Raw genomic sequence first — 18,660 nt, 5'->3', positions numbered from 1 at the left:
TGTACAGCGAAGAATATCATTGCGCCGCACAGTCATTTTGAGGTTTTTTTTTTTTTTTTTTTGATATTTCTATTTTAACTGAAAATTATCTATATGGATAGGACATAAATAAAATTCTATCCACAATAAAAAGAACGTTGAAATACTAGACCGTGAGGTATTTTAAAGTTTCAATATGGGAAGTTCCAGAAATGAAAAGTTACATAATTTAGAGGAAGATGCAAAATCATCATTTCCATATCTTGCTTCCGATGAGAAGTCTTCTACTATAAGAAACCCCGAAAAACTCGAATATACTAAAGGCACAATAGAACCTAAATCACAGACTAAGCCATGGGTTCATTTTGTGGCGGGTGGAATAGGTGGTATGGTCGGAGCGGTAGCTACTTGTCCATTAGACGTTGTTAAAACAAGGTTACAATCTGACGTCTATCATTCCACATATAATAAAACTCCGAAATCTTCGAATCCAGTCATCAAAGCAGCACAACATTTCAAAGAAACTGGCACTGTTATTAGAGGTTTGTATGCCAATGAAGGTACTAGAGCATTATTCAAAGGGTTGGGACCAAATTTGGTTGGCGTAATTCCTGCGAGATCTATAAATTTCTTCACATACGGTGCCACCAAGGATTTCATTTCTTCTAACTTCAACAACGGTCAAGAAGAGACTTGGATCCATTTGGTGTCTGGTATCAATGCAGGGTTTGTAACTTCTACCGCCACGAACCCCATTTGGTTAATTAAAACAAGATTGCAGTTAGACAAGACTAAAGGGAAGCACTATAAAAATTCATGGGATTGCTTCAAGAATGTGATAAAACATGAGGGTGTTAAAGGCCTTTATAAAGGTTTAAGTGCATCCTACTTAGGTGGTGTTGAATCTACATTACAATGGGTTCTCTATGAAGAGATGAAATCTATTATCAATAAACGTTCTATTGAGGCGCATGGATTAAGAGCTGAGAATAAAACTACAAAAGATTATATTTTAGAATGGTCTGCAAGATCAGGTGCAGCCGGTGCTGCAAAGTTTATTGCATCATTAATAACATATCCACATGAGGTTGTTAGAACTCGTTTGAGACAAGCTCCATTAGAATCTACTGGTAAACCGAAATATACTGGCCTAATACAATGTTTCAAGTTAGTTATTAAGGAAGAAGGTCTTGCAAGTATATATGGTGGTTTGACACCTCATTTATTGAGAACCGTTCCTAATTCTATAATTATGTTTGGTACTTGGGAAATTGTCGTGAGATTGTTATCCTAGTTTATCATTTATTAGAGCATATTTCTTGTACATATCTTGTGTTTTTTTCGAAACATCCTTGTCTATAATATTACTCCTCTGTATATATGTAAAATACACCCTGAATAAAGTATGCATAAATAACGTGTGTGCTATAGTTTGTAAATGAGTTAACTGATTCTACTTCTTTTCGAAGGAAGTTTTCCTATCGCTATCAAATATTCTTCTTCTTCTGGCGCAAAATCATTTTCATTGTCGTATTCATCTTCTCTACTATTATGATCAGACTCTTTCTTGTTTGGTTTCTTTAGAAGAGCAGATGGAACGAGCATATTTATACCTTTTTCAGACGACAGTATAACTTCACCAGCACTTGGAGCATTCGTTGTATTAGAAGATGGAACATTACTGGTAGTGTTATCTCGTTGAGTATTTTGAACCATTTTATAGAATTTTGGAGGCTCTCCTTCGGGTAAAACAAGTTCTAAAGTATCAATTAGCGGATCCTTCGCATAATTCGTATACACATGCGATTTCAAAGGCTTTGTATGGTTTGGTAACTGAAATATAGGCTTTTCCAGTAAGTTTTCTCCCGGCACTTTACCAAGTGGATTCAATTCGGGGTTAAAGTATATCGATTTCAGCCCCCATAGCTTACTATTAGCTTTCACTTTGGCCTTTTCTTCTTGTTCTTTCTGAATCAAAAAAGACTCAACCTTTGCTTTATGTAAACCATTCTTCTTTATAAATTCCCAATCATTTTTAAGGTTTTTCAAATACAGTAAATCTCTTTCTGTCTTATCATTATTCAGCTCTAGTCTTTCAATTTGTCTGAATATTCGTATTGGATCTGCCGCAGATAGTTTCTCTGTTTTAAACTGACGTTTTTGTCGTTGTTGAACTTTACTTTGTTGCTTCCTCTCCTTGTCCTTTAGTTCATTAGCTAAACTATAGTTTTGTCTTATCATTGTTCTGGTTGTAATACTTTTCACAGTATTTCAATCTATGGTCTTTTCATTAAATTTAGATTTTTGTGTAATAGTCATTTTGAACTTATTTCTCTTAAGAGCTTATTCAAGAAATACTTCAAGACCAAGCATTCGACGATGAATTCAATACATTCTGCCAATAGTAACACAGTACTGACGTCTGAGATAAATACATCGCAAATACCAACTGATTCTTTGGAATCCATACGGAATCGCCTAAATCAAGTACATTTATCACTCCGTAAACTATCGGACCAAATCAATCATCATAATCGTCATCCCAATAAGGTAAAACTTCCAAATTATGCCCAGTTCCAGAATCAATTCCAAGTATTGTTAACCCAGTTGCATACTATAACATCAGATTTAGAAAATAATGATGAATTGTTGAAAAATACAAATGTATACCCACTACCATCGTTTCCAACTACACAGCAAGAAGGCTTAATAACGACACTATTGAGGAAAAAGCCTTTACCCGAAGTTGATGAATGGATAGAAAGTGCTATAGATAAAAGAAAAAATGAATATGTTAATGTACAGAAGGATGATGAATTTGCACAGTGGTGTTTAACGAAGATCGAAGAATTGAGAGAAGACTTTCAGTTTTATGGGTTCAACTCGGTAGAAGAATTGAAATACTTGGATTCTGAAGACGAAAAAAAAGAGACTGAAGAAAATAAGAAGATAGAGAACCAAAAATACGAAGAGGAGCTAAAGATAACCGCTGGAGGTAAGAGTGGTCTTCATCCAAATAGAGTTTTAAAGTTTATGTGTCAAGGTGTATTAACATAATTATTAATATTATTCCTGAAGGTATAAACTATTCCTATATATGAAATATTGATCTATAGCGTAATTTATTATTATACAATGAAAGTCTTACGCTTCAGTGTTATAAAGTGCATCGTAAAAGTATAAGATAGCAAAAACAAAGAATGCAATGGCTCCCCCTAATGTAACGTTTCTCATTGAAATTCTTGTAGCTAATAACTTTCCACCAACGCATGCTGCAGCAGTACAAACACCATGACCGATAATGGCACCTAAAATAACATACCAGTAGTCCGAACCCGCTGCCATAGCTATAGTAGCGATTTGTGATCTATCACCCCATTCGCCTAAGAATGTCATCACAAATACCTGAATCCAAACTGGTGATAATACAAATGAGGCTAAATTTCTAATTTGGTCACCAAATTCAACGTACCACTTTTTATTTTGGCTCTTAGCTGTAAACTTATTGGAAGAGCCGCCTTCCATATTTTCCATTTCGTTATTCAAATTGTTCGACGCAATTTCTTCTTCAACTTCTGCCAACTCTTCCTCAACACCTAGCTCCTTGGACATCTCCAAGCCTTCCTTGAGCAATTTAAGCCCAAATACAATAAATAATATGGACGCTAAAAATTGAGTGAGTCTTTGGGAAATTAATGCAGGCAATGCATGGCCCACGATACCTGATAATACAGTCATAACGGCTAAGGACGAAAAGGCAGCTGAGAATACAATGAATCTTGAATTTCTCATTGCCATCAAAGCAGCAATTAAAAACGTTTTGTCACCGATTTCAGAGACTATAATCATCGAAATGGACATCAAAAATGAATTGTACGATGGATTCTCTTCTCCAGTTCCCTCTTGTTCATCCCCAACTGGCGGATCTAACGGCCTCTTAGCATCTATTGGTGTAGGGTTATTATCATTTTCTTCAATCTCCTTCACTCCAATATTTGCTGCTCCCTTCCCACTTTTCATGTCAAGATTAGATATTTCAAGACCACTACTCTTCTCCAACCCTGCGGCACTTCCCTGACTTCCTCCATTATCTAAGGACACGGTAGTCCCTAACAATATAGACGATAATATTATTAATTGGCCTAATTTCATTTTAGATATACTTTACTGGACAAAGACTGATAATATACAAAATATCTCGAGACGATCCAAAAGTCAACCTTTTTCAATCAGCCAATGCTGTCTTATGTATTGATCAGATTCTTTAATCTAAAAACAACTCCGATGAAAATTTTATGTAGACACAAACTCCGACTCGCCGATCCGCGACTCATCTCAGGCACTACAGGACAATTCTATATCAATATTGAATTAGGAATATAAACTTATAAATACTGGAGAATAAGTAATAAATGATATATAACAGTTAAGGATAATATAAGGATAATAATAGTAGTAGTTGGAATTATGTATATATTTATAATAAAAAAAATGCAGTGAACCTCATGACATTTTAGACTATACGGCTCATGAATAATTAAAAAAAATCTTTCTTAGTACCTTTTTAGTCTAGTGATGAGCGGATGGCAATGGATTGTCAATGACTTTACCTTCTTTGACTTTACCACCTTTAACCCATCCACCGTAGCTGACTGAGCACTGGCTTTCTTGTTCGTATTGTTTGATTCTGTCAACCATGAGAGGTCTGAAAGACTTGATCAAACCCTGGATTGGCCATGCAGCGGCATCACCTAAGGCGCAAATAGTGTGACCTTCAATTTCCTTAGTTAATTCGAAAATCATGTCAATTTCCTTTTCAGTGGCTTGACCCTTGACAAATCTGTCCATCATCTTCTGTAACCAAGTGGTACCTTCACGACATGGAGTACATTGACCACAGGATTCGTGCTTATAGAAAGCAGCGAATCTTTGAATGGCTCTGATCATATCGGTTTCTTTGTTCATAACAATAACAGCGGCGGTACCTAAACCAGAACCAACATCTCTTAATGCATCATAATCCATAGCAATATCATCACAAACAGATTTTGGCATAACTGGAACAGAACAACCACCTGGAATAACACCTAATAAGTTGTCCCAGCCACCTTTGACACCACCACAGTGCTTTTCTAATAACTCCTTTAATGGAATGGACATTTCTTCTTCAACGGTACATGGTTCATTGACATGACCGGATATACAGAATAATTTGGTACCGGTGTTGTTCTTACGACCAAAAGAAGCAAACCAGTCACCACCTCTTCTTAAAATGGTTGGGGCAACAGCAACGGTTTCAACATTGGTAACAGTTGATGGTCTACCGAATAAACCGACACCTGCTGGGAATGGCGGCTTCAATCTTGGCTTACCGGCCTTACCTTCAAGAGATTCAATCAATGCGGTTTCTTCACCACAAATATAAGCACCCATACCACGGTGAATGTACACATCGAAGTCGTAGCCGGAACCACATGCGTTTTTACCGATTAATCCTTCTTTATATGCTTCGTTGATAGCTTGTTGTAAAATAACAGCTTCATTATAAAATTCACCTCTAATATAGATATAAGCGGCAGTGGCATTCATAGCACGTCCGGCTAATAAACACCCTTCAACTAACTTGTGTGGATCCTTTCTAATAATTTCTCTATCTTTACAAGTACCTGGTTCACCTTCATCTGCATTGACAACCAAGTATCTTGGGCCTGGATTCTTTTCCCATCCTGGAGGGTTCATGAACGACCATTTAAGACCAGAAGGGAATCCAGCACCTCCTCTACCTCTTAAACCTGATTTTTTCATTTCGTCAATAATCCACTTGTCCCCTTTCAAGATGATTTCTTTGGTCTTATACCAGTCACCCATCTTCTGGGCTGACTTTAAGTCATGTCCGTACTTATTGTAAACATTTTGGAAAATACGATCTTGATCTTTTAATCCACCATGAACTCTATTTGGATTGGTTGCATCTGCAATAGTAGCCAACCCACGTCTTAAAGAACGCTGTTGTGTCTTTAAGTTATGAATCATCCTAGCAATGAATTGGATATTGGACGTTGTACTCAATCTATTATCCTAAATATAATATTATAACGTTCTTACTGAATTTTTTGTTGTAGCCATTTATTTTTGTGCTGTTTTGGTAATTGGATTTCCAGCTTTTTCATTGGGTAAATTATTCTTCACGTGATTTTTTCAACCACTAGGCGTATACCAGTTCTATACATCTTCACCCGTTATAACGTTAGCCATCTCCACTAGGAATTCTTCTATTGCCAAGCGAGACTTGTGGGAATGGCCGTTGGCATACGTTTGCCGCAACATTTGTGTTAGAGTGGTCATTGGTAGGCGACTAACATACCGGCCGGTAATTTGCTTATTCTAGAAATGATCATTGGTTAATTTTGTGCACTTCTCATGGATGCAAAATGGTATACTTACTGAGCAATAGGCTGCAATTTGGCACAACAACCTGGAGGAATACTGGGATAGCAATGAGCCGGACAAAGTGGGCGTTGTACATGATATTGAATTGGGTCCACTGTTTTGATAGAGAACACCTAGATCTAGGAAATGAATGATCTGTTGTTCAAGTATGCTGTAGATAGTTTCTTCGTTAGGCAAAGGGAGTTCGTATAATGCATTTGCTCGGTCCTTGAATGATCTGTCCACTGATTCTATGAGATTAGATGTTCCTATCATGAAGAAATTCTTGTAGTGTCTTAATTTATCCAAATGGGTGAGTAGAATATTGACCATGCGTACACCGTCTGTTGTTTCGTTATTGGCTAAAAGCATGGACCGTTCGGTGGCAAGAGATTCAATTTCGTCAATTATCATAAATATAAATCCACCATGCATTTCTTTCTTCAAAGTGGCTTCGATGGTTGAAAACAACATGGATAGCTTCTTCGGAGACTCTCCGTAATAACGAGAATATATCCTATCGGGTGCTAATTCCAATAAAAGTATAGGTGGTAGGTCGATTGGCTCCTTCATTGAACTGATAGCTTTCACCGAAAATTTTTGAAATATAGCTTTAGCTAACGAAGACTTGCCCGTACCGGGTGGTCCATGTAACAAGATAAGTTTATCCAGTGCTGTTAAGAGTTCACCGGCAAAACGGTTATCGTGTTCGAACATATTTGATAGGGTCAACAGCACTTGAACATTGGTATAAATACTTTGCTTCAAGTTACCCTTCATCTTCAATTTCTCCCACGAGCCTATTAGTTTATTGTCTGGCAAGGGAGTAATAGTTACAAAATCTGAAGCTCTCATAGAAATAATTTCCATTGGAATAGATCTATTCAATTCCAACAATGCATTTGCCAATTTCGGTTGGAATATCTTAGAGTAACCAAAGGACGTATTATTCGTTTGTTCACTTTCCACTTCTTCATCCAAACTCAGATCTTCATATATCTTTCTTGGATTACGTCTTTCGGGGTCTTTTTTCTCAAAACATGTGTTTCTAAATTGACATTCAATGTCAATAATTTCTTTGTCTTCGATATAATCATTATAGACGTTGATTATATCCCAAACGCTGTTCAACTGTTTATTTTCTAACTCTTTTACTTGTTCCTCTGGACACTGATAGAATAGATAAGTAGGATTCACTGAATCGGTTAGCAAGCATTTTTGGCTTACAGAATTTGTCTTGTCAACGAAAAGACAATCCTTCCATACGCCATTTTTGTTGGTTTTGATGGTTTCAGTACTTTGAGGTTTTAGCAGTTTAAAATTCATGCTTGATTTTTGCTGGTGGAGAAACGGTGGCACCAGAAAATACACCTCTTCTTTGGTATCGGCGTGAGACCCTTTGAAGAGTATACCTTTGATGCTATTTGAATAATCTTTTCCCATATGTCTGTAGTAGGATCTTCCTTGTATATCGCTACCTATACTTATCTCTTTAAAGCATCCTTCAGCTATTATCCTATTTTGAAACGAGTCAAACTGATTATTTTCATCCAATGTATACAATAAGAGACAGGCACCTTTTTCAGAGCTTATTTCCTTTTCTTGAAGGAAATCCATATTAAAATACTTTTGGAATGCTTTTCCATTGATCTTTGTAGGTTTAATATTGACATTCGTATTTAATTGTAAATCAATTGCTTTTCCAAGGTAGAATGTTAAGGATACTTTCAATTGTTTGATAATTTTAGCGAAGTCAACACTTGTTTCATTTTCTTCATAAGCTTTAGTATGGAAGTTATAAAAAGGAAGAAGTGTCACCCAAGGTCTCAAACACACTTCTATATCAAGGTTATTATTTGAATTCATCTTCTTTATCTTACTCTACTTTGTTATATGTAGTGAATTATATTGTTGCAAAAATTTAATTCTCATCATATTTGATAAATGCAATTATCCAAATAAATAAACAATATAGAGTTATAAAAGATTAATATATTTCCCAGTAGAATACTTGAAAGCATATATGTATAATATATAAATGATTATCTAGTTATGAAATAAAAAAGAATTTCTTCTACTTTACTAAATATTTCGAATAATACTATAATTTTGGAAAATGACTGAACGATAAACGTTAAAAATACAGTATGAATAAAACCCAATATTAAGAATGGCTTTAATGACAAAGAAATTAAAGATCTAGTATGTCCTATAATATATATATATATGTATCAAGATAAAATTCGTGATGTACACTATGGCTGTGAAATGTTTCGAACATCGCTCGAACCGAATTTGAGATAAATTTTCGAATATGATAAGAATAACTTCACAGCTTAATGGACTAAGTTTAAAATGCACAATAGATATTACCTAATACCTATTTTAGTTTGTTTATGGGGAGTTTACTACAGTATTATAACACATTATATATCTAGTAATAATCATGCATATATGTTTCACAATGAAGATTTGAATGAAATTTTCAATCCTACTAAGGCTTCGTGGAATATTTCATTTCCTTGGATTGACAGGCTTCCAAGGTTTTCAGGTCCTAATATTAAAACCGTGCTTCAAAAGAAAGGATCGCATAAATTGTCTTCGAATTCATACTTACCTAATGATTTTCCATTTAGAGAACGGAGTCAAATAGGTCAAGAAAATGCTACGATGGTGATGTTGGTACGAAATCGGGAATTGAGAGGTGCATTGCAATCAATGAGGTCATTAGAAGATAGATTCAACAGAAATTATAGATATCCATGGGTGTTTTTAAATGACGAGCCTTTTGACACCGATTTCATAGAACAAACTACATTAATGGCTAGCGGGAAAACATATTATGAATTGATACCGAGTGAGGACTGGCAACCGCCTTCGTTTATCGATATGGATTTAATGGAAAAGAAACTAATGAAGGCGCATGAAGATGGCGTTATCTATGGTGGATCATGGTCCTATAGGAACATGTGTCACTTTAACTCGGGATTTTTTTATAAACAAAAGAGATTACTTGATTATGAATGGTATTTCAGGGTGGAGCCTGACGTCAAGTACATGTGTGATTTTCAGTATGACCCCTTTACGGTGTTGAGAGAAAATAATAAAATATATGGGTTTGTTCTAACTATTCACGACTACGAAAACACAATGCCATCGTTGTGGCCTACCGTCGAGAACTTCATGAAGGACCACAAAGATTTAATCCATCCTAATAATTCCATAGACTTCATCACGTCTAATGAAACTTCCTTGAACTACGACTTCGAGTTACCCGAATCAAATACCTCATATAACCTTTGCCATTTTTGGTCTAACTTTGAAATTGGAAACTTAGACTTCTTCAGAAGCGAAGCCTATGAGACATACTTCAAATATTTGGATAAAACGGGTGGATTTTTCTACGAAAGATGGGGCGATGCTCCGGTTCATTCTATAGGGCTAAACTTGTTAGCCGACAAAAACAGAATACACCACTTCGAAGATATAGGGTATTTTCATGTACCGTATCTAGCATGTCCTACTTCAATTGACGTACTTGCATCAAAAAGATGTGTATGTAAGACTAAAGGTCTTGAAAATCATGATCCTGAGACACCACATGACATCCAGCCTTTCAGTTGCTTAAGCAGATGGTGGAGATATGGCTCTGGCAAAACCTTCTTAAACGATATCGATTATACGTTCAACAATTAGCTGCTTATCTATTTAGTATATATAAAATCTAAACTAATACTAGCTAAGTCAAGCAGTCGTGTATGAACAAGCATATTTGAATTTTTCATTTTGCATCAACCCCATCGCGAATATATAAATTTTTCTAGTACATAAAATTATTCACTATATTAAACTTACAGATAACGTTAATTAAATATGGCTAAGGGAGGTAAATTAAGGTCTCTGTTAAAGAACCAACAATTGATTGAATCAATAGACAAATCAAAATCAAAGCCAGTAGTCAAAAAAGCAGAAGAAATAAAGGAAGTTGAAGTCCAGCCATTACCTGAGCAAATCAAGTCATCGAAGCCAAAGAAGGAAAAGAAGGAAAAGAAAGCTAAGAACCAAGATGATTATCAAAGTGAAGTTTTATCCAAGAAAGAACAAAGAAGATTGAAGAAGGTACAAGCTGACGAAAGTGCACCTTTAGTAGTAGAAGAGGAAGTCGAAGAAGAACTTGAAGAAGGCTCTGACTCTGAAGAATTAGACTTAGAAAAGTTAGCTGCAAGTGAAAGCGAGAGTGATATAAACGACGATGACTCTGATGAAGAATCTGACGAAGAAGAGGAGGCAGATGAAGATGAAAAAGATGACGAAGAGGAAGAGGAAGAGGAAGATATTCCTTTATCGGACGTTGACATAGATGACGATGCGGATATTGTTCCACACACCAAATTAACTATAAATAACATGGCTGCATTGAAAGATTCTTTAGCACGTATTGAGTTACCTTGGTCTAAGCATTCCTTCCAAGAACATCAATCCATCACAAGTGCTGAAAAAACTGAAACCGAAATCAAGGATATTTATGATGATACTGAAAGAGAATTGGCATTTTACAAGCAAGGCTTAGATGCTGTTAAACAAGGTAGAGCTGCATTAACTAAATTAAAGGTACCATTCTCCAGACCAATGGATTACTTTGCCGAAATGATTAAAAGCGATGAGCATATGGACAAATTGAAGAGCAAGTTATTAACTGAAGCTGCTAACAAGAAAGCATCAGAAGATGCCAAGAAACAAAGACATTTGAAGAAGTTTGGTAAGCAGGTTCAGAACTCTACATTACAAGAAAGAGCTAAACAGAAGAAAGAAACATTAGATAAGATTAAATCATTAAAGAGAAAGGGTGCTAGTAATGAATTAAGTAATGGTGACGATTTCCAGATTGCCTTAGACGAAGCAACTAGTGAAGACAGAGGTGGTGACAATAAGAGAAGAAAGCCAAATTCGAAGAGATTAGGCAAAGATTCCAAATATGGTTTTGGTGGTAAGAAGAGAGGTTCCAGAACTAACGATGCAGAATCTTCTGCCGATATCAGCGGCTTTTCTTCTAAGAAAATGAAAGGAAAACCCAGACCAGGAAAGAGCAAGCGTTCTAAAAGATAAGCTCTTAGCTACTATGTATTTATAGATATATCATTTGTTCGTTTAATATTATAACTTAAGAAAATTGCTTTCTCGTTCCCGCGATTATTCGCGTGTCGATGAAAAAAAAATTCGTATACGATAAAGTGTTTATTTTCTTCTGGCCTTCTTTCAAGTACGCTATCTACGATCATACCATAATGGACAAGGCTGCAGCTAAGGAAAGGTTTATTAATGAATTCGACCAATTGGTCGAAGAGTTGAAGGCCATTTTAATTGGGTATAAAATGCCACAAGATGCTATTGACTGGTTTGTTGGTAACTTGAACTATAATACGCCAGGTGGTAAGTTAAACAGAGGTTTGTCAGTAATCGACACTTATTGTATTTTAAACAACACCACTGCCAACGATTTGTCCTCTGAAGAATATTCTAAGGTTGCCTTATTAGGATGGTGTATCGAATTATTGCAAGCTTACTTCTTAGTTGCCGATGATATGATGGATCATTCTAAAACAAGAAGAGGTCAACCTTGTTGGTACTTAAACGAAGGCGTCGGTAACATTGCGATTAATGACTCCTTCATGTTGGAAGGTGCTCTTTACATTTTGTTAAAGAAGCATTTCCGTAATGAGAAATACTACGTCGATTTATTGGATTTGTTCCACGAAGTTACCTTCCAAACAGAATTAGGCCAATTAATAGATTTGATCACAGCTGATGAAGAAATCGTCGACCTTGATAAGTTCTCATTATCAAAACATTCATTTATCGTTATTTACAAGACCGCCTACTACTCATTTTACTTACCTGTCGCCTTAGCGATGTTCATGAGTGGAATTAACAGTGAGCAAGACTTAAAACAAGTTCGCGATATATTGATCCCATTAGGTGAATACTTCCAAATTCAAGATGATTTCTTGGATTGTTTTGGTACTCCAGAGCAAATCGGTAAGATTGGTACTGATATCAAAGACAACAAGTGCTCGTGGGTTGTTAACCAAGCTTTATTACATGCCAACGAAGAACAACGGAAGTTGTTAGACGAAAATTACGGTAAGAAAGATGACGAATCTGAAAAAAGGTGTAAACAATTATTTAAAGACTTGAACATCGAGAAGATCTATTTTGACTACGAAGAAGATACCGGAGCTAAGTTAAGAAAGCAAATTGAACAAATCGATGAATCAAGAGGCTTAAAGAAGGAAGTCTTAACATCCTTCTTAAACAAAGTCTACAAACGTTCCAAATAGATACATAGAAAAATAGACCTTTGCTACGCTAGGAATCAAATAAACGTGATTTATTAACTTATAAATAAAATTCTTAATGTAAATAACTCTTGAACTAGTCGTTTTATAAGCTAGTTAACTTTCAATGCCTTTTAACCAATCGGTTTGTAAACTCTTTAGAGCAAAGTGAAATTAAGCGTTAGCCTTTTCTAAATCTTCTCTGCCTGCCTTAGTGTACAAGTATTCGTTGTAATCTCTGGCCTGAGCCCAGACGTTCCAGACAATAACAGCTGGGATAACAACGAATAAGGTTTGGTTCTTAACTCTTCTAAAAACGTTGAAAACAGAGTTGTATAAAGCACCCTTCAAAGGTTTAGTAGCGTATGGAGAAACGGTATAAGTAGTAACGTATTTTTGCTTTGGGGAACCGATGTTACCCCACCATCCCATGTAAGCTTTTGGACCTGCACCAGCCATTTTAATACTATAATAATTGTTAAACTGAAGTAGTTGATAATAACTGTTAAAATTGATTATTTGAGAGTAGTTTTTCACCTACAACTATTGGCTGAATTGCGAGGACCACGATTTACGCGAGATTCGCACGGTTAGAAGGACACGCGCGTAATTTACAGAACACCATATTCACTACCTAGTGGGAAGAGTTTTCTATGTCTAGAAAGGCCTTACAGAGTGATTAAGCAGTGCTACACGAAGCCAGAGCGATTATATCGAGTTACAAGGCATATACATAGGCCAGAAGGATATAAAACTTTTATAGTAATTTATTAAATGTACACAAAAAAGATAGAACGACACTAAAACCCATTAAAATAAAACTTCTTATAAATTAAACATAATGTCATAGAAATTTTAACTTAAAATATTGATGATTATAAACCTAACGTTTGAATTATAATTTATTCCAATAAGTTTAAGCAGCAGTCACACGCTTTTGAGTAGCTAATCTACCTCTTTGTCTGACGTTTAATCTGACCTTCTTGGAGTCGTCAGCCTTTTCAACGGCTTCGTTTTCTTCGGTTAAGATAAGTTCAATGTGACATGGGGAAGATTGGTAAGCGTTAATTCTACCGTGAGCTCTGTAAGTTCTTCTTCTTTGTTTTGGAGCTTGGTTAACTTGAATGTGGGAAACCTTCAATTTAGAGGCGTCTAAACCCTTGGACTATATATATGTTAGTATTCTATTCGCATTGCGTTCATGTGTGTGTGTTCCTAGTGTCTTCAAATATACATACTTCAGCGTTAGCTTGTCCGTTTCTTAATAAATCCTTAATGAAGTTAACGGACTTGGCTGGCCATCTAGCCTTGGTGACACCAAATTCTTTACCTTGACCGGTACGTCCAATGGATGAGTTGAAACGACGGAATGGGATGGCTCTTTGGTGATCTAAGACTTGGTCTAAGTATTTTTGAGCTCTTTCCAACTTCCATCCGCTGATGGCTTGGGCGGTTTCACGAGTGTTCTTGTAAGAAACTCTTAAGTATGAACCACGAGCAGAAGCTGATTTAGCTGGGTTAGCAGATGTAGCAGCGTAACGAACCATTTTAATTGATCTGTCTAAACTAAACTTTTGGTGATAGTATAATACCTTTAAATTTACTTTAATTTTTCATGAAAATTTTCATTATCCAACTGAGAGTTCCTGCCTGCGTACAGCGGACGATCGCAGTGTTAGTATTCACACTAATCCGAGCGGACAATTACATAAGCAGACCTATGGATTGTCGAAAATGCGGGATCTGGGAGGTCGCGAAAAACAGTCACAATAGGGTTCATACCCTCTACTCACATGATTCATCGAAAATCTCAGCTTATAGGGTCTTTCGGCGGTCTAGTGGATGATAACAAAGGAAGTACGTCAGGTTTCAGTATGAGCGCTGACCACTCCAAGTTCATGTGCATTCGGTGGTAGCCAAGTTTATTGGTATAGAGATGGAATGAAAAAGAACACGCAGGAAGACGTATACTTTGATTGTAGGACGTGATGTGTGTAAAGCTGGAGACACGATACGGTAGGGGTTGACAAATAGATGTAGCTGACTATATATGTGTGTTTTGCGCCAGGTGTGGTGGTGACGTGGGTTATACGTAGGGGAGGCATTTGCTTATTTAGGGAAAAATTGGCGTAACGGGCAATGGTGCAAAATACGAGTGCGACCGGCTGCGGAGCATAGGGACAATTTGATGCAAAACAGGCCAAATTTTATTCTTATCGGAGCGAGGACTGCAGTGGGAGTGGACTAGATACGCGGCATGCATCTACAGACGGGTATATTAAAAGTACGATGCGTCTCGAGCTGGACGGTATGGGCGATATTCGCATAGAGGGTAGAAGACAAGCCCCTGGGATGGGAAAAAATAATCAGACAAAACGGATGGAAAGCCCGGGTCAACAAGATGGGTCCCCATAAGGAGTCGCAGATCCCACAAGCCTCCAGGATTAGAATAACCAATTACTCGATTGGTAGAGGGGTCATTGCTAAAATTCGGTCGGGTTAAGTCACAAAAGCATTCACTATTATTCTCCATCTTCTCGGCTGATAATGCAAGGTGTAACTACAAACCCAACTATTATGCAAGGTGGCCAATGGATATGACGTTGGCAAGTCTAGGATCCGGCGGATTATTTTTTTTATTTTTATTTAGGATTTAAGTTTCACTCCAATGCATTCTGACAGGCCGTTTATTTTTTTTCTTCTTTTTCTTCTTCTCCATACTCATTGCTATTTGAACAATTTATAGTCGCTATTGGAGCTTTAATTAATTCCATCCTCAGTATGTAAGCTCTATAGTAGTAGTTAACCGCACATAGGCTGATTTTTCGAGGTACACGACAAATGGCAGACGGTCCTACAAAAAATCAACAACGAAAAATGAGAGCGTATTAATACCGCCTAATTAATATCTCTAAGAGCCTTAACCTTTTAATACATCGAGTAGTAGTACTAGGAGAGTGTTATATTGATAATATAAGGTAATTTACACAAATAGTGGATTTTCAAGGAAATACATACATTAATTAACGCGTTATTAAAGTGAGAATCGAAATAGCGCTGTCACGTATCGCAGGAAGTGTATTATAGTATATTGGCGGTATTAATTGAATACAGTATTTGTAAACGATAGCATACAACATAGCATTAATAGAAAACGGCTGGTTATCACCTTTGTTTTGACAGAACGTATAACGACTATTTCCCATACCACATTGCACGATAGCAAGCACAATTTGCAAGAATGAGTTCAGATGAACATTTGGATCATTTACAGGAAGACAAAGATGACGATATAGTAGCAGGCTCTCCGGAAGGATCTCAGAAACAGGGTTCGGAGGCACCTGAAGTAGCCGAAGAAGGTGCTAAACCCGAAACTGGTGCTTCTGAAGAAAATAGCGATGTTGACATGGAAGGAGACAATTTATCAGATGCGGCTAAATCTAATGATGATGAAACTGGTGACAAAGACACAGGAAACCAAGATATTAAGAATTCGGTTGAAAAAAACTCGGAGGTAAAGGAAGAAGACGAACTGCGAGAAGAGCAGAACGATTCTGATGCACCAAGTAAGAATGAACCTATGGATGTAGATGAAGTTCAGGATGATAAGGAACCACAAGAAGAATCCGACAAAGAGGAAATACAAAATGACGAATCTGAAAAAGAAAAATCCGAAGCGGTCCAAGACATAGAAGACAATCACACGCAAGATATAGAGGAGAAAGTGAAGGATGAAGCTGACGACGAAGAAGAGAAAAAGGACGAGCAGGACGAAGAGAAAAAGGACGAACAGTATAAAGAAGAAGATAGAGATGAAAACGTAGACGATAAGGATGAGGATAAGGATGATGAAGATAAGGATGATGAAGGTGATGATGATGAGGATGATGACGACAAAGTCAAAGATGCCGAAAATCAAACACCAATCGACCAGACACATGCTATAATATTACCATCGTACTGTAGCTGGTTCAATATGAGCAAGATTCATAAGATTGAAAAGGAGTCCTTACCAGAGTTTTTCGATACTACCCACCCGTCAAAATCTCCAAAAATTTATATCAATTACCGTAATTTCATGATAAATTCATATAGGTTGAACCCAAATGAGTATCTTACTTTAACGTCATGTCGTCGTAACTTGGTTGGTGATGTTGGAACACTCATGAGAGTTCATAGGTTTTTGAATAAATGGGGGTTAATAAATTATCAAGTTAATCCTAATTTCAAGCCAGGTTATGCCCTTGAAAAATTACCAAATGGTTCTCAGATTGGCTTACCGTATACTGGTAATTTCCATGTTACATACGATACTCCAAGAGGATTATTCCCATTCGACACTCACAAGTTCAACGAAGACCGTGTTGATGTTTCAAAACTAAAGAAACTATTGAACATTGAACAAGTTTCAGATAAACCTATAAATAATAAGATGTCTAGCGATGCCAAAAATGTCGATGATTTAGATACAGATTCGTCTGAACCACCTCAGAAGAAACATAAGTCTAGTAAAGATGGCTGGACTGATAAAGAAATCTCAAAATTGATCTTAGGTGTAAAAGATTTTCCCAATGATTGGTATAAAATTTCAAAAAGCGTTTCAACTAAAACTCCGCAAGAATGTATTTTAAAATTCCTTAAATTACCAATTGAAGATAATTTTAATGATTTAACTGATCAGGAGTTAGGCTTTTTGAAATATTCCTCTAATTTTCCAATCAGTTCAATTGACAACCCTGTTATCAGTAATTTGGCATTTATGACTCAATTAGTGGATAGTGATGTAGCTAAGGCCGCAAGTGAAAGGGCTTGTAAGGTTATGGACATCAAGGCGTTAGAAAAAATTAGAGAAGTATATGGCGAAGCAGATCAAACGAAGGCTGACAGTGTAAAACAGAATGAAAAGAAACCTGAAGAATCAGAAATAAACAAAGATCTTGATGATAGTTCAGAAAATAAACAAGAGAATGAGAGTAAATTTTCACCAAAGAAGGATACCGATACAGAAATGAGTATTGATGATGAAAAAGAATCTACTATAGGTGATAATAAACATGATGAAGAAATAAAATCCAATGGTACTAGCGAGCAAAATGGAAATGTTGACAACATATCACCAAAACCTCAAGCAGATGTTGATTTGATAGATGAATATAACGACGAAAATACTGATCCTCTTCAGGTTATTAAAGATGCATCATCTAATACGTTTGGAATTGTAGGAGCAAGAAGTCATTTGTTTGCCAATTACGAAGAACGAGAATTGAATAAATTAACGAATACAATTGTTAATAATCAAATTTCCAAACTTGACTTGAAATTGAATAAGGTTGACGAATTAGAGAAAGTATACGAGAAAGAAAGGAAGCATTTGGCCAAGCAACAAGAAGAGGTTTTCATTGATCGTTTGGCATTAACCAAATCGACTATTCATATCACCAAGAAATTAAATGATGCTATCTCCATGATCCAACAAAAGACTGAAAATATAAGTGAATTAGGCGATGTTTCTAGTATCTTATCAGATGTCCAATCACTCCTTTACAAACCAAATAGACATTCTTTGATTCAGAATGCAGTTGAGAAACAATCAAGCGATTCAAATGATAAGTCAGACAATGGTTCCAGTAAAGATACCGAGAACCGCAATATAAATAGTAATAGCTCTGCCGCTAATAAGGAAAACAATGCTGTCAAGCCATTATCTTTAGATACGCCACTGTCATTCAAAGTTTGGGTACCTTAAAGCTGGTTTTATTCATATAATTTAACCTTTCAATTCATTAAGTCTCCTTAATTTTAATTCTATAGACTATGTGAAATGCTTAGTTTATAGTGGAAGTAACTTAATACTTGTATAATTTATAATATTAGAATATATGTATTTATATTTTCACGTGAAACTATGTATACTGTT

General features: G+C 36.2%; 12 protein-coding genes across 12 annotated transcripts; 6 read left to right on the top strand and 6 right to left on the bottom strand. All coding sequences in view use genetic code 12, as the record gives it.

Annotated features, from left to right (window-relative positions):
- Window positions 1–175: 175 nt before the first annotated feature.
- On the top strand, window positions 176–1,273 carry DEHA2F08448g (DEHA2F08448p; the record flags this gene model as incomplete). The annotated part of the gene is made up of 1 exon (XM_002770731.1): window positions 176–1,273. One exon carries the CDS (start codon window positions 176–178, stop codon window positions 1,271–1,273), a length of 1,098 nt encoding a protein of 365 aa, XP_002770777.1.
- A 149-nt stretch (window positions 1,274–1,422) lies between these two features.
- DEHA2F08426g (DEHA2F08426p) lies at window positions 1,423–2,220 on the bottom strand (the record flags this gene model as incomplete). Its single annotated transcript, XM_002770730.1, has 1 exon — window positions 1,423–2,220. One exon carries the CDS (start codon window positions 2,218–2,220, stop codon window positions 1,423–1,425), a length of 798 nt encoding a protein of 265 aa, XP_002770776.1.
- Window positions 2,221–2,358: 138 nt separating this feature from the next.
- On the top strand, window positions 2,359–3,036 carry DEHA2F08404g (DEHA2F08404p; the record flags this gene model as incomplete). The annotated part of the gene is made up of 1 exon (XM_002770729.1): window positions 2,359–3,036. One exon carries the CDS (start codon window positions 2,359–2,361, stop codon window positions 3,034–3,036), a length of 678 nt encoding a protein of 225 aa, XP_002770775.1.
- Window positions 3,037–3,123: 87 nt separating this feature from the next.
- On the bottom strand, window positions 3,124–4,131 carry DEHA2F08382g (DEHA2F08382p; the record flags this gene model as incomplete). Its single annotated transcript, XM_460725.1, has 1 exon — window positions 3,124–4,131. One exon carries the CDS (start codon window positions 4,129–4,131, stop codon window positions 3,124–3,126), a length of 1,008 nt encoding a protein of 335 aa, XP_460725.1.
- A 417-nt stretch (window positions 4,132–4,548) lies between these two features.
- Window positions 4,549–6,012, bottom strand: DEHA2F08360g (DEHA2F08360p; the record flags this gene model as incomplete). Its single annotated transcript, XM_460724.1, has 1 exon — window positions 4,549–6,012. The coding sequence occupies one exon, from the start codon at window positions 6,010–6,012 to the stop codon at window positions 4,549–4,551; it is 1,464 nt and encodes a 487-aa protein (XP_460724.1).
- A 351-nt stretch (window positions 6,013–6,363) lies between these two features.
- DEHA2F08338g (DEHA2F08338p) lies at window positions 6,364–8,274 on the bottom strand (the record flags this gene model as incomplete). Its single annotated transcript, XM_460723.2, has 1 exon — window positions 6,364–8,274. The coding sequence occupies one exon, from the start codon at window positions 8,272–8,274 to the stop codon at window positions 6,364–6,366; it is 1,911 nt and encodes a 636-aa protein (XP_460723.2).
- Window positions 8,275–8,763: 489 nt separating this feature from the next.
- On the top strand, window positions 8,764–10,104 carry DEHA2F08316g (DEHA2F08316p; the record flags this gene model as incomplete). Its single annotated transcript, XM_460722.1, has 1 exon — window positions 8,764–10,104. One exon carries the CDS (start codon window positions 8,764–8,766, stop codon window positions 10,102–10,104), a length of 1,341 nt encoding a protein of 446 aa, XP_460722.1.
- Window positions 10,105–10,281: 177 nt separating this feature from the next.
- On the top strand, window positions 10,282–11,514 carry DEHA2F08294g (DEHA2F08294p; the record flags this gene model as incomplete). Its single annotated transcript, XM_460721.1, has 1 exon — window positions 10,282–11,514. The coding sequence occupies one exon, from the start codon at window positions 10,282–10,284 to the stop codon at window positions 11,512–11,514; it is 1,233 nt and encodes a 410-aa protein (XP_460721.2).
- A 179-nt stretch (window positions 11,515–11,693) lies between these two features.
- Window positions 11,694–12,746, top strand: DEHA2F08272g (DEHA2F08272p; the record flags this gene model as incomplete). Its single annotated transcript, XM_460720.1, has 1 exon — window positions 11,694–12,746. One exon carries the CDS (start codon window positions 11,694–11,696, stop codon window positions 12,744–12,746), a length of 1,053 nt encoding a protein of 350 aa, XP_460720.1.
- A 171-nt stretch (window positions 12,747–12,917) lies between these two features.
- DEHA2F08250g (DEHA2F08250p) lies at window positions 12,918–13,202 on the bottom strand (the record flags this gene model as incomplete). The annotated part of the gene is made up of 1 exon (XM_460719.1): window positions 12,918–13,202. One exon carries the CDS (start codon window positions 13,200–13,202, stop codon window positions 12,918–12,920), a length of 285 nt encoding a protein of 94 aa, XP_460719.1.
- A 457-nt stretch (window positions 13,203–13,659) lies between these two features.
- Window positions 13,660–14,290, bottom strand: DEHA2F08228g (60S ribosomal protein L17; the record flags this gene model as incomplete). Its single annotated transcript, XM_460718.1, has 2 exons — window positions 13,660–13,908; window positions 13,982–14,290. The coding sequence occupies 2 exons, from the start codon at window positions 14,288–14,290 to the stop codon at window positions 13,660–13,662; spliced, it is 558 nt and encodes a 185-aa protein (XP_460718.1).
- A 1,694-nt stretch (window positions 14,291–15,984) lies between these two features.
- On the top strand, window positions 15,985–18,489 carry DEHA2F08206g (DEHA2F08206p; the record flags this gene model as incomplete). The annotated part of the gene is made up of 1 exon (XM_002770728.1): window positions 15,985–18,489. The coding sequence occupies one exon, from the start codon at window positions 15,985–15,987 to the stop codon at window positions 18,487–18,489; it is 2,505 nt and encodes an 834-aa protein (XP_002770774.1).
- Window positions 18,490–18,660: the final 171 nt, after the last annotated feature.

This window comes from Debaryomyces hansenii (genome assembly GCF_000006445.2).
Source record: "Debaryomyces hansenii CBS767 chromosome F complete sequence".
In the NCBI taxonomy this organism is placed as follows: domain Eukaryota; kingdom Fungi; phylum Ascomycota; class Pichiomycetes; order Serinales; family Debaryomycetaceae; genus Debaryomyces; species Debaryomyces hansenii.
Note: the sequence above shows the minus strand (reverse complement) of the source record. Positions and strands in the feature narration are given on the sequence as shown.